A 17922-nucleotide genomic window follows, 5' to 3' on the forward strand; every position below is an offset into this window, starting at 1 on the left:
TATATGTCTACAAGATTATAACAGAATATTGCCAGTGAGTCTTTGGTGGAGTCAGGCATATGAACTCAGGCTTTTAAAATTGCCCTCCCCACATGAGGATAAATCCCAGGGAACTTCACGAACCCGATCAGCCTCAGAGTGAAATGTCAACTCTCCTGGATCATCAGGAATAGGAATCTAGTTCTGTGACTCTTCCAGCTAAAAGTAGCTGTACTCATTTAATTGGCTCTTGATTTTCAACACCAAAAAATGATTATTGATATTACTTAAAAATTTGAAAGAAAGTAATTATGATAAAGCTACCACTTCTTGTAGATGCTTTGTTAAAAAATTAATCACATAAAACATTCTATTTAGATTTAAAATGTCAATTTGTAAATGTAGGTAAAAATATTCAAAAATCCATTTTTTTAAGCCTTGTATTCAACATCTCTTATGGGGTAGGTGCTCAAATAAATATTTATTGAGTGCTCTCCAAAATAAATGCCTAAGAGAATTCTCTTGAAATCGTCACATAGGTCAGGGAAATGGTTTATTTACTTGAATTATCTGAATACCTTCATTCTTTCTTCAATCTTCTTTTTCATGCTTCAGATTCAGATGGCACAGCATACATAATAAAAGAACATTGGACCATGGTGACATGAAATAAAGAGTAATGGTTATAAGTAGCCGTTTCCTAGGACTGAAATCAAATCTGTTCAAAGGACAACCTGACAAATTTTTGCAATGAAAGTTGTTGATAGAAGGGACCCAAAGCTTCATTCTGCTTATCTTGGGATGTTGCCATGTGGGACAAACTTCAGATTATCTAAAGTGTTTGTGTGTCACATTAACCATTTGCTTTACTCTGTTTACACAGGTGTAAACATATGTGATAACTACAACTGGTTTTTTATTCAGTCAGTTGTCATGCTGGTAGTGAGTGTAGCAGTTCTATCCTAGATGTACTCTGAAAAAACAGCAATTTAGTTAATGATGAGTCCAAAATTCGTAGATGCCCAATTCTTAATCATGGGTAGTTTCCTTGATGGGTAGTAAACTTATCAATATAAAACAGTGGCTAGTCTGTTTTCTAAGAAGATTCTTCTCTGAGCGAAATCAAAACTGGTTGGCATTCTTTGTTCGTGGCATAAATTCCTAAGAAAACGTGGTGTGAAATCATTATCGAAGCACAAAATGCTAGTATAGGGAGAAATACGGCTTTCTCAGTTGTTTACTTTTTTGAAAAAGTTTTTAATTTCTTTCCATTTCAACATTGCTATTTTCACTGTACATATTTTAAAACAATTTTCATATTGCATTCATTTCTATTCGGTAGTATTCCCCTATGTGTTTAAATTTCTAGATTTAATTGTCAAAGAAAAATTTTTATGAAAAATAACGAACATATAATTTTAGAGCATGCTTCATGAGCCTTAGTCATGTAGTCTGAAGTGTCAGATTGAGGACATATCGCTCCTAAATTTCAGATTAGCACTGTATTACTGTTATTAAACTATACTACTTTTTTTTTTTACTATTTTTTACTCATTATTGAACTTCTAAACTGAAGCAGTCTATTACATATAAAATATATCAAATATAATTTTAAGAATACTCTCAGATGTCTAAAATACAATGTACATTTATGTACCATGTAATGTTTAACGTACACTTTTCTTATGAGTCTTTCATTCTTACTTAATTTAATCCCTTTTTAGTGTGGTACACATACCCTCCACTGCGCTTCCCCAGTTCAGAGATGCAGTTTTACCTTCTCCAGATAATTCCTAGCAGACTTCCGCTGGGAAGGCTGTGGGGTGTGTGAGAGTGTGGGAGGAGAGGGGACACCTGTGGGAGTATGTGCTTCTCAAACAGCTTCTACTTCAGCCTCCTTGTAATAATTCCACCTTTATTCTCTGGTCCAGAAATACTCCGTGCTGTTAATTCCCACACCTTTTCATGATTTGGGAGGGGAAATGGTTGGTTTTCAGTTTTCTCCACTGCTGCTTTGGATTTTAACTGTCTCAGGTTTTCTAAATCGGTTACCATTCATTTGCTCTCCAGTGTCCAAACTTTTGTGTTTGTATCTTTCCCAAAAGAAAATATTTAAAAATAACATCTGAACAAAAAGTGTAATGTATTTTTGGATCCATTCATTTCTTTGATTTCAAAGTTTCTTGTTTATGTTATTTTAGTAGCTCTGTTAATGAATTTATGTTTTGGTGCAGAAGTTCCAGTAGCAATCTTAAATGCCTATAGAGGCCAGGCAGATGTTCTGGCTCCTCTCACTGGACCAAAACCCTAGATAGGTCAGGGTCAGAAAGAATTAAGTGTGGGAGAATTCCGGGCAATACATCTTGTGCTCTATTTGTCATTTGGGCCAATAGGAGCAAACTTGCTCCAGGCCTGTAGACAGCAGCTGCACTAGGGCAGAAGTGACGTGGTGATGAGGTGGCACGACAGTCCCCTCCTCCCCACCCTGCTGGTTCCCCATGCTTTGTCCTTGGAGCGGACAGTTTCAAAAGTTCCCATGTGTCCCCAGTGAGGAGGTTGGGAAATAGGTAAGACGTGCAAGTCGGGGCACTGTCACAGCACCACCATAGTGACAGGCAAGGAGAAAAGGCAGAGCCAGAGGCCAGATGGAGTTCACATCTGCGATGCAAAGGCTTCGTGACTCCAGGGAAGGCTGAGCTGGCACTTTCGGAGGTGTTGGTGGAGGTGGCATTATTGTCTGGTCCCAATGATCTTGAGAAATCAGACCACATGTGAAATCATGGGTTTCAGCAGTGGATACTAGCAGTGACCCTGGGAGACCAGTAGCCCCTCTGTTCCTTAGGAGTTCCCCTAAAGTGCCTCCTCTTGGAGATACCATTTTGGGAAGGAGGAGAAGGTTGTGGTCAACCTTTGAGCACAAAGAAACAGCCTTCATGGAGTCTGAACCTTGAATTTGACTGAATATTTATCTGAAAGAGCCATTTAAAAAGAAAGAGACTATTTCAAAGCAAAAGAAACTGTTTTAATCTGAAAGAGACTGAATTACCTTTGACTAGCAAATTTAAATGCCCCTCCTATGAGCAGAAATTGTAAGCTCGCTTGTAAGAAAGAGTAAATGTGTAATAATACTAAAGGAGCCACATTTTCTTAAAACACCTGAGTTGTTAGTGTATGTATGATTGGGCCTTCTCATTGGAATGTTGATTTTTATCGGAATTCATTGAGTGCCACTTCATTAGGTATTTTAAAAATGTTTTATGTGTTTATTATGTATGTTGCTTCCAATGGTATAATTGTTGAATATGAAACTAGAGAATCCAGGGAATTTTTCCCTGACATGCACTATAATAGTTAAAGCAGATAACAGACAACTGCAGGCTGTGTTAGAATACAAGATTATCATTTGGTATTTTCTACAATTGCAAAATCAACTTGTTAAGGAAAGACGATTAGACTCCCCCAAATATCTTGATGTTTACATGTTTGATGGTCATAACAAAAATTTAAATTGTGGAGGGTGACATCCAAAAAAATTATTGGTTTAAATGTCATTCACTTATTGCTAGCCCCAAAGAAAAAAAGAGTTGCAAACCATAGCTGAATGTATGTTTCTGTTATAGCAGGCATTTTCCTCCCATTCCTTCTCCTCAGTACACAATAAGGTAAACATCTTGGTTTTAGATTGGGACACAACAGTTTGCTATACTTCTGCCCGGAGTCATTAGTGTCTTCCTGTGTAAGTGCGTGTGAGTGAAAGCGTGGGTGCTCTGGTTTGGGTAAGACTTAATTAAGCTTTGGGATACAGAGTGACTGTGTCGTAGCCCTCTGGGGGCCTCGTGCGGGCTCTTGCATGAGTTTCGCAGTACAGCTCCCCCTCCACGAAGAAGTAGCCCTTTTGCTTGAGGTTGAGGTTGCAGTCAGCACACACAAAGCACTCTGGATGTCGGTACTTATCTCGCGCCTTCACAACGGCCCCACTGTGGAGAAAAAGGAGATGGAGTAAAAAAAAATAACAAACCCTGATACAAAAGTGAGAACACTACAGATAAGGCAGGTGGTATCTGTTTCACATTCAGGAAACCGTAGCTGCCAGCTGTCAAAAGGGGCACGGCAGTGAAATGGACGTAAATATCAGGGAGATCCAAGACAACCATAATAAACCATCACGTGTTTCTGATGCGAATATGTTTTCAGATTTTTCAAACAAGTCGTTTATGTAAAAATGATAGGTTCTTCCTTCATGATCTTTCCCCACTGTTTCTTTGAAGGAGGGAGACGTGATACAGGTAGACACACACCTCTGCAAAGGATTCTGATTTTGACCAAAGTTGTTGTCTACACAACTAAGCATCCCTCTGATTGCTTTCTATCTTGATGGCCCAGCCTCTCTTTTCTGTGGAGCGCAGTGAAAAGAGATCAAAGAACAGAAGTGGCATTTCCACAGCAGGTGGATTTGCCTTTACTGTCAAAACAACCACAACAACAAACAAAGAAAACAGTTTGCTACAATTTAGGAGCAATAATTGCTTTTGGTAACATCACAAACTATCCTTTTTTAGGAGGTCCTCTCTGCTCCTGAGCTCCGTGTCCTGCTTATTTCTCTCTGTCCCACATTCCCCCCTTTGCTGTGATCAGGCTTATCTCCCACTGCCCTCCTGGGATGTACCCTGGATAATTGGACAGATGGTGCCACCACGTGTGAGCTAATGGTAGAGGAACAGAAAAAAAGGAATGAAAGAAGTGGCCGGGTGGGGCATTTGCAGGGAAGAGGTTGAAATGATCTGGTTCACTTGAAGATTTGAACTAGCAAGTGGGGCTATTCAAACATAAAGGACCTCGGATGGAAGCTGACTGATTTTTTAAAATTATATTTCAATATTTGTGCAATTTAAGAAACTAGGTAAAGATAATGTGTTTTAACTAACAGCCTGATGACCTGGGTTTGTATAGAAAAGGAAGTACTGAAAGATTGTACCTTAACAAAGGGAGAGCGTTTCGAAAGGAAGTTTTGATTCTTGGAAATGTTTTTTTTAAAAATATATTTCTGGGCAGTATTTTCTTCACGAGAATAATCTGAAATTATAAATCGAGTGCTGACTCACATTACATGGCAATTGTAGGGTATTCTGAAGAATTCTGGTCAAAATGTGATAAATATTGTGGACGTTGTATTTCAAGTCAATGAATAGAAACAGAGAACTGCCACCAAGATTTATAGGGAATTCCTGGGTTAAAAATGAAACTTACACAATGCCACTCCCACATTTGTCACAGAGTGGCATCTTCTGTGTGCTGCCAGCACCACCGTGGACTTTTGTAACTGGAGCTCTCACACTCCGAGTTCCAGCGGGACGGTCATCTGAAAAACAAAGTGTTTCCATTTATGGCAAAGGAACAGCTGGCTACAGTTTGTACTTTGCTTCTATTTTAAGGTGTGCACTTTAACCTAAGAAATTCTTAAGTTGCGCCTGCCCGGTAGTATCATTGCAAAAGAAGTAGGGCTGGTTCAAGCACAACTTGCTCGGAAATGGGGCCTTACAAAACAGAATTAGTTAAACATTTTTGTTGTTATAGGGAGTTGTTACAAAATGCTCAGGGGAGCAGAGAACATTTTGCATTTTTTCATTTTTTATTGTGGTAAATACAATCTAAAATTGACCATCTTTACCATCTTTAGTGTGCCAGTAGCATTAAGTACATTCACAGTGTTTAAAATTATCGCCTATATCCATTTTCAGAACTTTTCCATCATCCCAAACTGAAACTCTGTGTCCATTAAACAATAACTCCCCATTACCCCCTCCTTTCACACCCGGTAACTTCTATTGTACTTTCCATCTCTACGAATTGCAAATTCTAAGTACCTTGCATGAGTGGAATCATACAATATTTGTCCTTTTGTGTCTTGCTTATTTCAATTAGCATGAAGTGTTAAAGGTTCATCCATGTTGCAGCATGTGTCAGAATTTCATTCTTTTTAAAAACTGAATAATATTCCTTTGTACACATATACCACATTTTGTTTATCCATTCATCTATCAATAGACATTTGGCAATTGTGAATAACACTGCTATGAACATTGGTGTACAAGTATCTGTTTCAGTATCTCCTTTGAATTATTTTAGGGATGTAACTAGGAGTGGGATTCCTGGATCATACGGTAATTCTACGTTTAACTTTTTGAGAAACCACCATACAGTGGCTATACCATTTTACATTCCCATCAGCAATGCACAAGGGTTCGCATTTTTCCACATCCTCACCAAAACTTATTTTCCATTTTTTTATAATAGCCATCCTAAGGGGGAATTTTGCATTTTTGTGCAACTTTTAAAGGACTGTATATATCTTTTGGGGGTGAAAAAACATTGGTAAGAGCTCTGAAGACAGAAGGAGTGGGCTGGAGTCCCACCTCTGCTTCCTATTGGCTGTGTGACTGTACAAGTCCACCCTCTCTATGCCTCAGTTTCTCATTTGTTAAATAGGGAAAAATAATAGCTCCTGCCTCGCAGAGTTATTGTGAGGAGTAAATGATCATGTATGCAAACAAAGTATGGAGCACAGAATTTGGAACACAGTAAGAGTTTATTACATTGTTATTTTTTAATTTTGGTGATGATATGCTTGAGTGTGAGGGAGCCTGAGAAATTTTGCAATATTCACGTAAAACTCTATTTTTAAAACTTATAAGCTGAACTAGTAGCTAGCCCTTGACTGCTGTGGATGGAATTTGTCTTTGGCACCTTTTTAACCTTTAAGTTGGTGGCTACTTGGACACATCCTGGAAGTTCCTTTCCTAAACCAGGCACCACCCAAATTGTTCTAGGCAAAGATTCATTTGATTTCTTTATAAAATCAATATTTAGACTTTCATTCCCAGTCTGTTTACTGTCCTCCCCACCCCGCACCGTTCCAACAGCCTGTGTCAATAGCGGCTGCTCACCGGGACCATCGTTCACTAGTTCCTGGAGCACCCTGAAGGAGCCTGACTGGCGAGGCTGAGTAGGTTCATCCCGATTGTCATGCAACATCCGGTACACAGCTGACTGGGGGGGCCCCGAGCCTGTGGGTTCACTGAAACACAATATGGCAGGCAGAGCATTAGGAGCATTAGGAGCATTGCGGGCAACAGACATGCAAGAAGCCACATGACATCAATAAATAGTAATCCCTATATTTGCAGTAACTCCTAAACAGAGATTTAGTATTTTCCAGTTATTTTATATTACAATTAAAAATATAATGTTTATTCACATAGGTTGCCTTAAAATGCCATGAGTTAACCTCAGGGTCACATCAGCACTGCCCCATTTTGCAAAATACTTTGGAGGGCAACTAAAATGTGATTGCTCAGAAATGGTCATTTAAAAAAAGATTGGTGTCTGATGGACATATGATTACAGATAGGAACAAAATTAACTTTTTCTAGAAAAAAGGCAATATACACATGATAGAAAGTGCAGAAGTGAGCCCAGTTTGATTATTCTCAGGCATAAAATTGCCATTAAATTCAGATTCATTTTTGATATTAAACTAAAAGTATATGGTTTAATTTTGTTTTTAAGATTAATTTGCTGTGTTGACTCCTGGAAGCAACAAAGGTATTTTGCTTGTAAATTGAAGAAGTTCAAATTGTCAGTGTTTGAAAGCACATAATGTAGAAACTTTCACATATACATCAGTTATATTGACTATACTACATTTTCTAAATAGCCACATTATAATTCATTTACAACAATGATAGCAGCTTTATTTAATAAATTTTCTATAAATATATTCATGATAAACAATTTAAAAAAATGCCACAATAAAACTACATGTCAGGCACTAAATGCTTTATTATTTTATGCCATTTAATTGCATTATCTGGAAAAGTTAGTTGTTTTCTGCACATATTTTTATTACCTAAATCATATCTGGAAATAATCATTTTACAAATCTGAATTTCCATGCAAAATGTCTTTGAGATACACTATGCTATTATTATCTTATTGTACTCCTCCCAAGAGATAGCTTTGGGATATTGTTACATAGCACTCTTAAACATTATACTACTTTAATTTATAAAAAGTGGGTCTGTAGTATTGAAATAAGTCATAAGATTTTATCTTATAATAAGTATCTTAATTGAAAAAACTTGATGGCAAAAGTACTTTGAACAAATATTCATAATAAAGAAGAAATTAGTCTAAATAGAGACCATTGGAAATTAAATATCTATATTAATAATTTGATTTATACATAAACCAAATAATAATAACTTATAAACCCTTACTCATGGCAGAAATTTTAAATGGAAAAGTAATTACCTCTCCATAATAGGCCTCTCCACAATATTGAAGAGAGAAGTATCATCTCTTTTAAAACTGCTCTGGACTTCCCAATTTTTGACCAACAGAGAAGCATAGAATGCACTAATTATTAATTACTTTTGAGAAGTATTGTATCAGACATATGTAAAGTACATTGTAGCTTTTCAAAACACACATCCATTTGGTCCTTCCATGATTTCAGTTTATTGTGATCGGTCATATAAAGCTCTATTTAGTTAATTCTTTAAATTACCTTTATCATTAGGCCTAGATATTTGCAGTAAATCCTTAGTATTTTTTTTTCCTTAAATATTTTCACATAGCTTTCTTTCAGTTAAGACAACGTTAAAAAACAAAACAAAACAACACCAGTAATGTTGCCATTGCCTACGTGTTTAGTTAATATGCCCATGGTTCAAAAAGACTCATATTACCTCATTGGGGGTGCTTCCCCTAGAGCTGTTGAAACCTGACCCTGAAGTGTTTCCATAATATTGTCATCTGAGTACAACTGCATAGGTGTATTAAACTGAGCATGTACAATCTTCACACCAGGAAGTTCCATTTCCAAAGGAATGTTAGGGGCCATCTTAGCAGCAACTTTCAAGTCACCTGGGCAAATAGTACTAATAGTACTGACAGAAGAAGGGGTGCTACGTCCACTGCTACCATCAATACCGGATGGAGTACTGCATCCACTGTGTTAATGACCACGTTACACAGAGATGACACAGGAACCAGCAAAACCAGACAAGAGAACACAGAGAACAAGTATAGAGAAGTTAAGAGGAATTGAAAACAAAAAGTAAGAGGTGAAGTAAATAACATTAAAACAAAATGTCTATTTCTGCCTATGATTTATTTTAAAAAGGGAAGACTTTTCAAAAATTCATGATTGAAAAAAGTTTAACGAAATTAAAAGGTACAGGTGATATTGCATTTTTTGGGCTCTGTTCTACTAGGCCATATGTAAGTTGAAGATTACACATAAACAAGTTGTATAAAAACTAGAAAAGATGCTATTCTACTCACTTTGTAAAAATAGGCCAGATAATTTTAAACTTAACAAAGTCATAGACAAATAATACAGGGAAATTACATTAGTTGGGCAGGCTTTTATATTTCTGAGGTGCAATATTTAAAATTAGAATATTAATAAATGACCCTTCACAAATAGTAACTGAATATGCCGCATGAAGATCCAGTCACATATTTAGGCTAAACATTTCAAAATAAGTATGTTTTAGAAATGCAGTTGAGCTTTAATTGAATTGTAATTGGCAACTTGTAGGTTGTGTGATAAAGGTTATGTTTTAAGGCGATTTGTAAACATTTTATTCTTTTAACTTTTTCTATTTTTATTCTTTAATTTTGTGGAGAATACACTTTTAAAAAATGGTTTGCTGATTTAATATAGGCTCTAGAACAGCCAACAAATGCTTGTCACCTTGAAATTAACGACTGGAGAACAAATCAGGTGATCCTGCATTCTTTGGGGGCTAAGATATATTTCTTTTCTGCATAGCTATTTTATGCAAATTTCAAAAGCACACATATTTTCATGCATATTTATCATTTCCTTTTACAGACAAGTTGAGGGGACTTCTTATTAAAACATCAGCGAGGCCAATCATGCAATATTAAGACCAGCTAGGGAAATCTCATGTTCTCTCTGAAGCTAAATAGGAGGCTGGTCAGAGCTGACATGCCGAGGACTAAAATGTCATTTTTCTACGTGCATTTTAAGAGCAGCATGAGAAAATACATTTTGTAAGAAAATTAAATATACTGAGATTCTTTTAAAAAGCACAGTCACTTAAGAAAAAGCCAAAAGAAATGTTAGTATTAATGTAAATGGTCATGCCTGCAGGTTAGTGTTGCTGTAAACTCAAATCAAAGAAAAAATTATATGGTGTGTTTATCTCAAAGTCAGTATTCTCTTAGGGCTCAAGTGTGGCTCATATCTGCAGTTAATCTTTAGGGTTACTAGTGCCAACCTCAGCCCCATATGGAGACCACAGACCAAAAAGATTTGGGGCATTGATTTTATTGACTTCATCAGTGTTGCAGCCTGATTAGTCTGGACATCTCATGTTACTAAGTGGTTTGTTGTTGTTGTTGTTGTTGTTTTGTCTTGTGTCATCCAATTTAACCACCTGCACAGCCTAAATTAAGCAGGTAAATATAGACTTGCTCCTTCACTCTCTGGCTGCTGAGAACCCGTTTAAAACAGTCTTTGAATTGGTTGATCACATACCAGAACATCGGGTGGCTTATTTGCCATGTTCATGGGCTCAGCACTACCCTGGCTCCTGAGATTGACTTCAGTTGGTAAAAGAATAGAAGTAAAATTTCAGTCATAGTGCAGTTTAGAGTCACAATCATACTGATTTGATCTAAGTATAAAGAAGCTTATTAAATTGTAATTTAGGGATTTGGGAGATTTAGGCTTAGAATAATGAACCTTTTGAACAAGCATTTATAACTACTCTGACCTTACTGTGTATAGGAATAGTGCTAGATAGTGGATAAACTAGGATCAATTCAGAACTTAGAGATATACCTTATTTTATAGTTGTCATGAGTAGTAACCTTTTCCTTTTGTCAGTGTTCTTGTATACATGCATGTTTGTGTGTGTAACTTTAGTTAAGCGAAGATTGTGTCTTCTGTGTCCTAATTTCTTTATCATTCTATTTGGGGGCCCATGTCTATTGAATAGATAAGAAACAAACTCTAAGCAACAAGAGTGTTTAGTAATTTTAATAAATCTCTGGGACAATTTAAAAGATCTCTTGAACTGATGCTTTAAATCAATTAATTTTCATAGACTCCAGTCACTGTGACTATCATCATGGGTCACCACGATCTATTCCTGTGACACGGAAAGGTAGGTGCTAATGAGCTTTCTTGACGTTGACTTAGCAACTTGGCAAGACCACCTGTAAGGCTGATGACACACTAATAACTTCACTCCTGGATAGATCATTAGAGACAAGATTTAGTTTCCCTGGTGTGTGTACAGACTTTTTGGGACATGCTTTGAAAAGCGACTTGTCCGAAATCACTCACAGGATTGTATTTTATCATTCGGTTCCATAAAATACCTTGTACATATTTTTAATGATAGCTTGGGCTTTAAACTTTTACATGTTTGCATATGAAAATACTGGCCTTGTCATATGCTTGATTTATAATGAAATGTTTAAAAGAACCATAACTAGTAGTAAGACCCTAGGGAGATTAACATATTATGTTAACAATTTAGCATTTCTAATTTACTTCTGATTAAAAAGTTGGTCATTAACGGTGAAGCTATAGCTTGGTATGTAGCCACTCAAAATTCCACCTTGATGAAGAATCATTTGATGAGACCAAGAAATTCAGAAGCTAGAGCAGGTAGTGAGGGGGTACAGGAAGAAAGGAATAGTAGAGGTGTTTTTATAATTCTTTAAGATTTATGTACTGGTACCTGTTTTTAAGCAACTCTCTCATCCCTGTTTCTCCTTTCCCCTCTTCCAAATTCAGCTATATTGAAAGGCACCTTGCAATGACAAATTATGAGAGGCTTGTCATTATTACCATATTTTAATTAAAATAAAAATATAACAGAAAGGCGTTACAAACCTGACTCTCTCTGACTTTCCCTGAATTTTTATAAAATTAAATGTTATTGGTCTTTAGCAAAGGCAAATATGTGTTATTCTAATATATCTTTTTATTTAAGCCTCCATGAGTCCTATAGTTAATGAACTGAAGTTACACTAACCTCAAAAGAATGCAAGTGTATTAGGTTAACTGTGCTTCTTTAGGAAGATATATACACAGAAGGTGCCAAAAATATATATACACACTTTAAGAAAGGAAAAACACTGTATTAAAATTGTAATACTCAATATATACCGATAACAGAAGATGACTACAAGTCACGTTTGACTTCTGCAATGACAAGAGGTGCTCAAAGTGGTTACCATCAGTGTAATTTTAATACAGTTTTTTCCGTTCTTAAAATGTGTATACATTTTTTGGCTCTCTCTGTCTGTCTGTCTGTCTGTCTGTCTGTCTGTCTGTCTCTCTCTGTCTCTGTCTGTCTCTCTTTCTCTCTCTGTATGTGTGTGTTCAATAGCAAGATAGCTTTTTAGCTTTTAATCCCATGTTGTTATGTTATTGGGAGTGAGATTGGGAAGCTATTGAATATGGAGAAATAGGGAAAAGATGCAGAGGAAAATGGATTAAGAACAAGGGAACAAAGAGAAGTGGAAAAGGATTGTGCAGAGTTGCAAGTGTGAAGGAGGGATAATAGCTCCTGGTTCTTCTTGCCACTCAGGAAATACTATTAGGTACTCTTCGAATTTTGTTCCTTTATCTAATGAACATTTACTGAGCATTTACTCTGCTCCAGCTGCATGTTTAGGTGTTAGAGATACCGTAATTGCTTCCATTCTAGTGAGGGAAGATGCATTTAGTAGTAATTACCTTTTTAGCCTCTTTCTCCTACTCTTTCACTCCATTGCTTCTTTCTGAGTCTGATAACACAAAATTGCCTGGCTTATTTTGAGGTAATCCTTTGGTCCCGACTCTAGCTTATGGAAAGGTCTACACCTGGAAATCATATGTCAAATGATGACTGGCCATCCATACAGCTGGCATCATAAACGTCAGACGTCTCCAGGGCCCAAGAGGGCCACACATATATGAAAATGGGCCAGGTATCATACACTTAGGAGTGATGTGCATTTATTTGGACAAGCTGGAGAGTAGATGTTCCATCTTAAAGGCATTTACTTAAGCTCATTTTTGTTAAATACCTGGAAGGTTAAATAAAACATTGTCTGTGAATGAATCCACCTATGGCCCTCTAGTTTGAAACACCTAATGTGGATCATTTTTCAATGTCCCTAACCTGTTAGGATCAATGTAGCCTAATCACCAACTTCCTTACTCTGGGCTGACTGATGTAGCTAAGGTCAGAGGAATGGGTTTGTGATTTCCTAAAGTCACTATTTCCTGATGTGGCAATCAGGGCATTAATTTCTTCCCTCATAGGTTGGAGTTCAATTTCTAGAGAAGATATTTGAAAAGGATCATCGGGAGATAATATGTTTCTCTGACTGACAGATAGCAATGAAGAGCTTGGTCGTTGTTATTCCAGTGTGCACACAGTTATTCATGAGAGTAACCAGTCTATCTCCCTCCTTCCTAACTCTGTCTTTATTACTCATTTTCCCCCAAGTGGAAAAGTTCCTTTTCAAATGGCCTCTCTTCTGTTCCAAGTATCCATAAGAATGCAAATTGATTTTTGTGTAACAGGTAGAATGAGTGAGATTACCTAGCGGGCTCTGACAGTGCAATGAGAAGTAAGTGCCGAGGTGGGATGGCCAGCATCAGTCTGACCTATAAAGCTACACCAGTGTTCCCACGTTTGCCCCACCTGTTTTCTTACTCCTGGTTGGGGGAAGGGGCGGCTGGTTTCCATTTTTGTTCCTGCTAGCTGGGCCTTCCTGAGCTGGGATAGGATACATCTGCCTCCCTCAAAGGTCACTGTGTTCTGGATGGGATCCTCAGGGGTATTAGTTATAAATATATGTGATAACTGCATAACATTTCAAGCTCTAACATCTTGTCAATATTTACTCTTGGGAATAGAGTTTATTTGGCTCTTTCCTCTGCTAAATGAGTTTGTTTCTTTTGCTTTTGAAATAAGCTTCAAAATGAGAGAAGTCACTCCAAACACCTAAAAGTTACTTTTCTTGATGATTAGTAAGGATTTATTAAAGAAGCATGCATTCCAAACTTCACAATCTCAAGACTTATGACCTGCTTCGGCCTGGGATTATGAAAGGTTTGGGCCGAATATTGTGCTTGTGTTCAAAGTAGTTCACATCCTGTGAAAACAAAGGGTTAAAAAGTCCCTCAGTGGAAGACTAATACATATTTTTAGATAAAATTAAATGAACAATAATTGTACAGAGCGGATTATTTACCACCAGATATATTGACATGACTAAGAAGGGTGATGATGGAACCAGAGCTCTTTCTTCGCTTGAACCATCTATTCACTAAATGTTCAGGAACTGGCCGCTTGGACTCCAGAACATTAGAACCATGTTCTAGATGCTTGTCTTTAAAATACAAATCTGATCGTGCCTTCAGAAAAGTAAAAATAAAGCAGCAAGAGCTGGACTTTTGAAAGGAAAAGAAACCGTGTGGTTATTGTTACGAACATGGTGGCCAGAGACCAGGTCCGATACTTACTTTTGAGGTGAACTAGGAATGAGACCCCGCAGCTGTCCATGAAGTGCATCTTGTATATTGCTAGTTGAATAGAGCCCAATGGGTGAGTTATAGGAAGCGCTCACTACCTGTCTTTTGTCATCAATGTTTGCTGCTGCAACAAAAGGCTGGGCCCTTCTGTTGTACCCGGTACCAATGGGTTTGAACTCCTGTACAATGGCAGACAAAATACACAGAGCCACAGAATGCACAACAAAGCCGTTAACGAGCAAACCAACAGCACTGCTATTGTTAATCAAGGCTTTACTCACTAGGAGATTAATGGCAAGGTTAAAGGAGGAGTTAGATATAAACCTTTCTACATTGTCTGTGAAATTTACATGTGCTACGTTCATCCACCCGGTGTTAAGGGGCAAAGGAATTGACCTTATTTAAAATATTACAAAATAATTCAAACACTGTATCTTTTGTCTGCCCCTACTGACTTCTCTATCTATAGCTTTAAAAAAAAATTCTCATATGACTCATTTAAAAACACAGAAATTTTGTGTCAGAAGTGAGATTTTAGGCTTAGAAAAATTATTCTAGTTAATATTTTCTCAAGTAAAACTTACACATGCTTTCTCTTCTGTTAATATTTTAATAAAAATGTCCCCATTTTAGGAAATGGAGGAATAAAACAATCAAAAGGGGAATAAGCATTTGTAAATAACTATACTGAATTATTTTAAATAATTCAAGTAAATGTTCTGGTTTTTTTTTTGCCTTAATACAACAAAAAACAAAATTCTTAATTTGGATTAAGTGATAAACTTAAGTTTAGAAAAAATAATAACAATTAAAAGACTTTTTCCTTATGAAAGCAGGTAAAACATTTATAGAACACCCCCCCCCATATTTTTACTGTGATGATTTCATGTTGTGTGCTTAAAAAACTGTGCATTTACTCCAGTCGCTGAAAGACTAAGGTCACTAATGCAGACATAACTAATGTCTGCTAAAGGATTTTCACTTTATTGCTTAAGGAAAAGGATCAGAGTCCTAAATTCTGAGCTTGAAATATGCCTAAATGATCTGAAATTCTATATTATTATTTTTTAATGTCAGAATCACATTTTCCAATTTTTATATAGATTTATAATTTTATAAAGTTATAATTTTTTTTCTTATAAGCAACAGAAGAAGACCAAAATAGAATGCTAAAATACACACGAGCTAATTCTCTTTCCAAATCTTTTCATTTGACAGACTTAGTAAGATAAATCTTTACTACAATATTTTCACTCATACATTCACATCAACTTCATTTACTTCTGTGAATGTGTCACCAGTGTTTCACACAGATTTCAAGTAGTACAAACATGATTACTTGAAATGTTACTGGAAAGAGACTGTTTTTATTAAAAAGTAGAAATACCTTGTCATATTCTTTTTTATGTCATTGTTTCTTTCTTGTCATTACAGACCAATAAGTTGTGGGATGGTGCTTTTTTTTGTTAGGAAAGAAACAATCTCCTCTTTTTAGGGGTGGAACCAGAGTTTTGCATGGAGATTCTTATGCTTGAGAGCACCAGCCTTTTCCCGCAGAGACCTAAGCAGCATAATGCTTTCTTTTCGTTCTCCTGAACAGGCAGTCACCACATATACTCCTTATGGCCCCATCTAGGCTATTGGCAAAGCCCACTTGAAAAAAATAAAGTTATGCCAAGGCAAATGGGGTGTAGTATCAAATGACTGACTCCAGCTACCCCAAATGTCATGGTACCTGAAAATCTGTGATATGGTCAGGAGCAGCTTTTCTCTCACCAGCCACGGACAGCATATTTTAATAGCATCCTGAATTTGACAAGAAGGTCTGAGTTGAATACAATAGACTATGGGACCGTTGATTGAATTGACTACTAGCTTATTGATTCCTTCCTTTTTTTTTCCCTTTCGAATAATGGCTCAGTGCGTAGGAGTTGGTTGGGTGACAATATGGTTGTTGCTATTAGATAGATGAATGACTGAAAGAACCAAATGTGGCTTTAGAAAAATGCTGAATTCTAGAACATGTGAAAATGTATGTAGTCAAATGTTTATATAGTGGTACCACCGGATTGTTTTGGCTAATTTAATAATGAATTTGGATTGGTTTTATGATTAACCATTATGATTAGACATTATTGTGACATGAAAGTATGAATTGGAAATAATTGTAACTAATGATGATGGCCATGATTCGAGCTTTGTTACTATTTTTGATATGAAAGAAGACAGAAGGCTAATTGCCTAGTTTAGTTTTGGTGAATTATAAATCTCTCAGGCTAATTAAGAGAATGAATCAGGCAGGACTGAAGGACTCAAACTATATGGAACTTAGCTTTTTGGAAAAAAAACACACCACAATATGATATGGCTTAAAGATTTTGGTAAATAGAACTGAAAAGATTAGTTAAGATAATGTGATGGCTTTATGGGAAAAAAAAAATCTCTAGTAGTACTTCTAAGTAGAAGCAAATAAGTTAATCAGCTCCAAACTTTTTTCTTTGCCATTTTCAGTTTTGGTTATATATTGCAAAAGTCAGAAATGCGTAATTTGTTAAGGAAAAAATACCCTTCTATTTTCTACTCAGATTATAAAAGGAAGGGTTTCTAATATAGGCTTCAAACATTCGTATTTAGGCTGTGTAAAATCATTAGTTTATGGGCTCTAAGTCATTCCAAAAAAGCACAGTGAAATGTATACACCAAAGGTAAATGAAAAATGTAAGTATGGCACTGAGAGGCAACATTCTGTCCAAGTCTTACGTCACTGTTGATGGTTAAACAGAATCGAAAGACAAAACCAATTAGACATTTGCTATTCCACTTTCATTTCTTTTTGTTTATAGTGGAAAATAATTAGTCATGGAAAATACCAGTAAAAACTTTATATGGCAGTTAATATAGTCCAGCTCTTGTGTTTATTCTACCCAGACAAAAGCATCCAGATGATTCTTATCTCTTAGGAATTCAATAAGTAATCATTGTAATTAATTATATTTTTAAATATTATTTTTAAATGTTAGGAATTTATATTAAGGAATTATAGTTTGAATTTATAAAATGCTAGAGCTGCTATAGTAAAAGCTAAGAAACTTGGCAGAGATCTGCTGACATCGAGAGAATGCAGCTCTTGACACGCTCCCGAGTCCTGGAATGACCTCAGCAAGGACAGCATTCAAAGACAGTTCACCTTTCAGTTTCTCTCTTGGAGACAGTGTCACAAATAAAAATTGAGTCTGAGAACTGAGGCAATTGACAACACCAATAGGAACATGTTTGAGATATATCATGTTTGATATATATATATATATATCTCAAAATTTTTATATATATATATATACATACACACATATATACACACAAACACACAT

The 17922-nt window shown here is 36.3% G+C and overlaps 1 protein-coding gene across 4 annotated transcripts in view; it reads right to left on the reverse strand.

Moving 5' to 3' along the window:
• Nucleotides 1-1226: 1226 nt before the first annotated feature.
• PDLIM3 (PDZ and LIM domain 3) overlaps nucleotides 1227-17922 on the reverse strand; it is a 30890-nt gene continuing 14194 nt past the window's right edge. Inside the window, exons 4-9 of one of the 4 annotated variants that reach the window (XM_081047248.1) lie at nucleotides 14108-14175; nucleotides 8905-8990; nucleotides 8290-8356; nucleotides 6924-7054; nucleotides 5227-5338; nucleotides 1227-3956 (exon numbers count right to left, since the gene is read on the reverse strand). In XM_081047248.1, the coding sequence (XP_080903374.1) occupies nucleotides 3767-3956; nucleotides 5227-5338; nucleotides 6924-7054; nucleotides 8290-8356; nucleotides 8905-8990; nucleotides 14108-14175 (654 nt within the window). In that variant the 3' untranslated portion in view covers nucleotides 1227-3766. Of the gene's footprint in view, nucleotides 3957-5226; nucleotides 5339-6923; nucleotides 7055-8289; nucleotides 8357-8726; nucleotides 8991-14107; nucleotides 14176-14545; nucleotides 14734-17922 lie in introns of all 4 variants that reach the window. The other 3 variants (XM_081047247.1, XM_081047250.1, XM_081047249.1) reach the window with 3 other exon arrangements.

Source organism: Rhinolophus hipposideros, assembly GCF_964194185.1.
Source record: "Rhinolophus hipposideros genome assembly, chromosome: 4".
NCBI classification, from domain to species: domain Eukaryota; kingdom Metazoa; phylum Chordata; class Mammalia; order Chiroptera; family Rhinolophidae; genus Rhinolophus; species Rhinolophus hipposideros.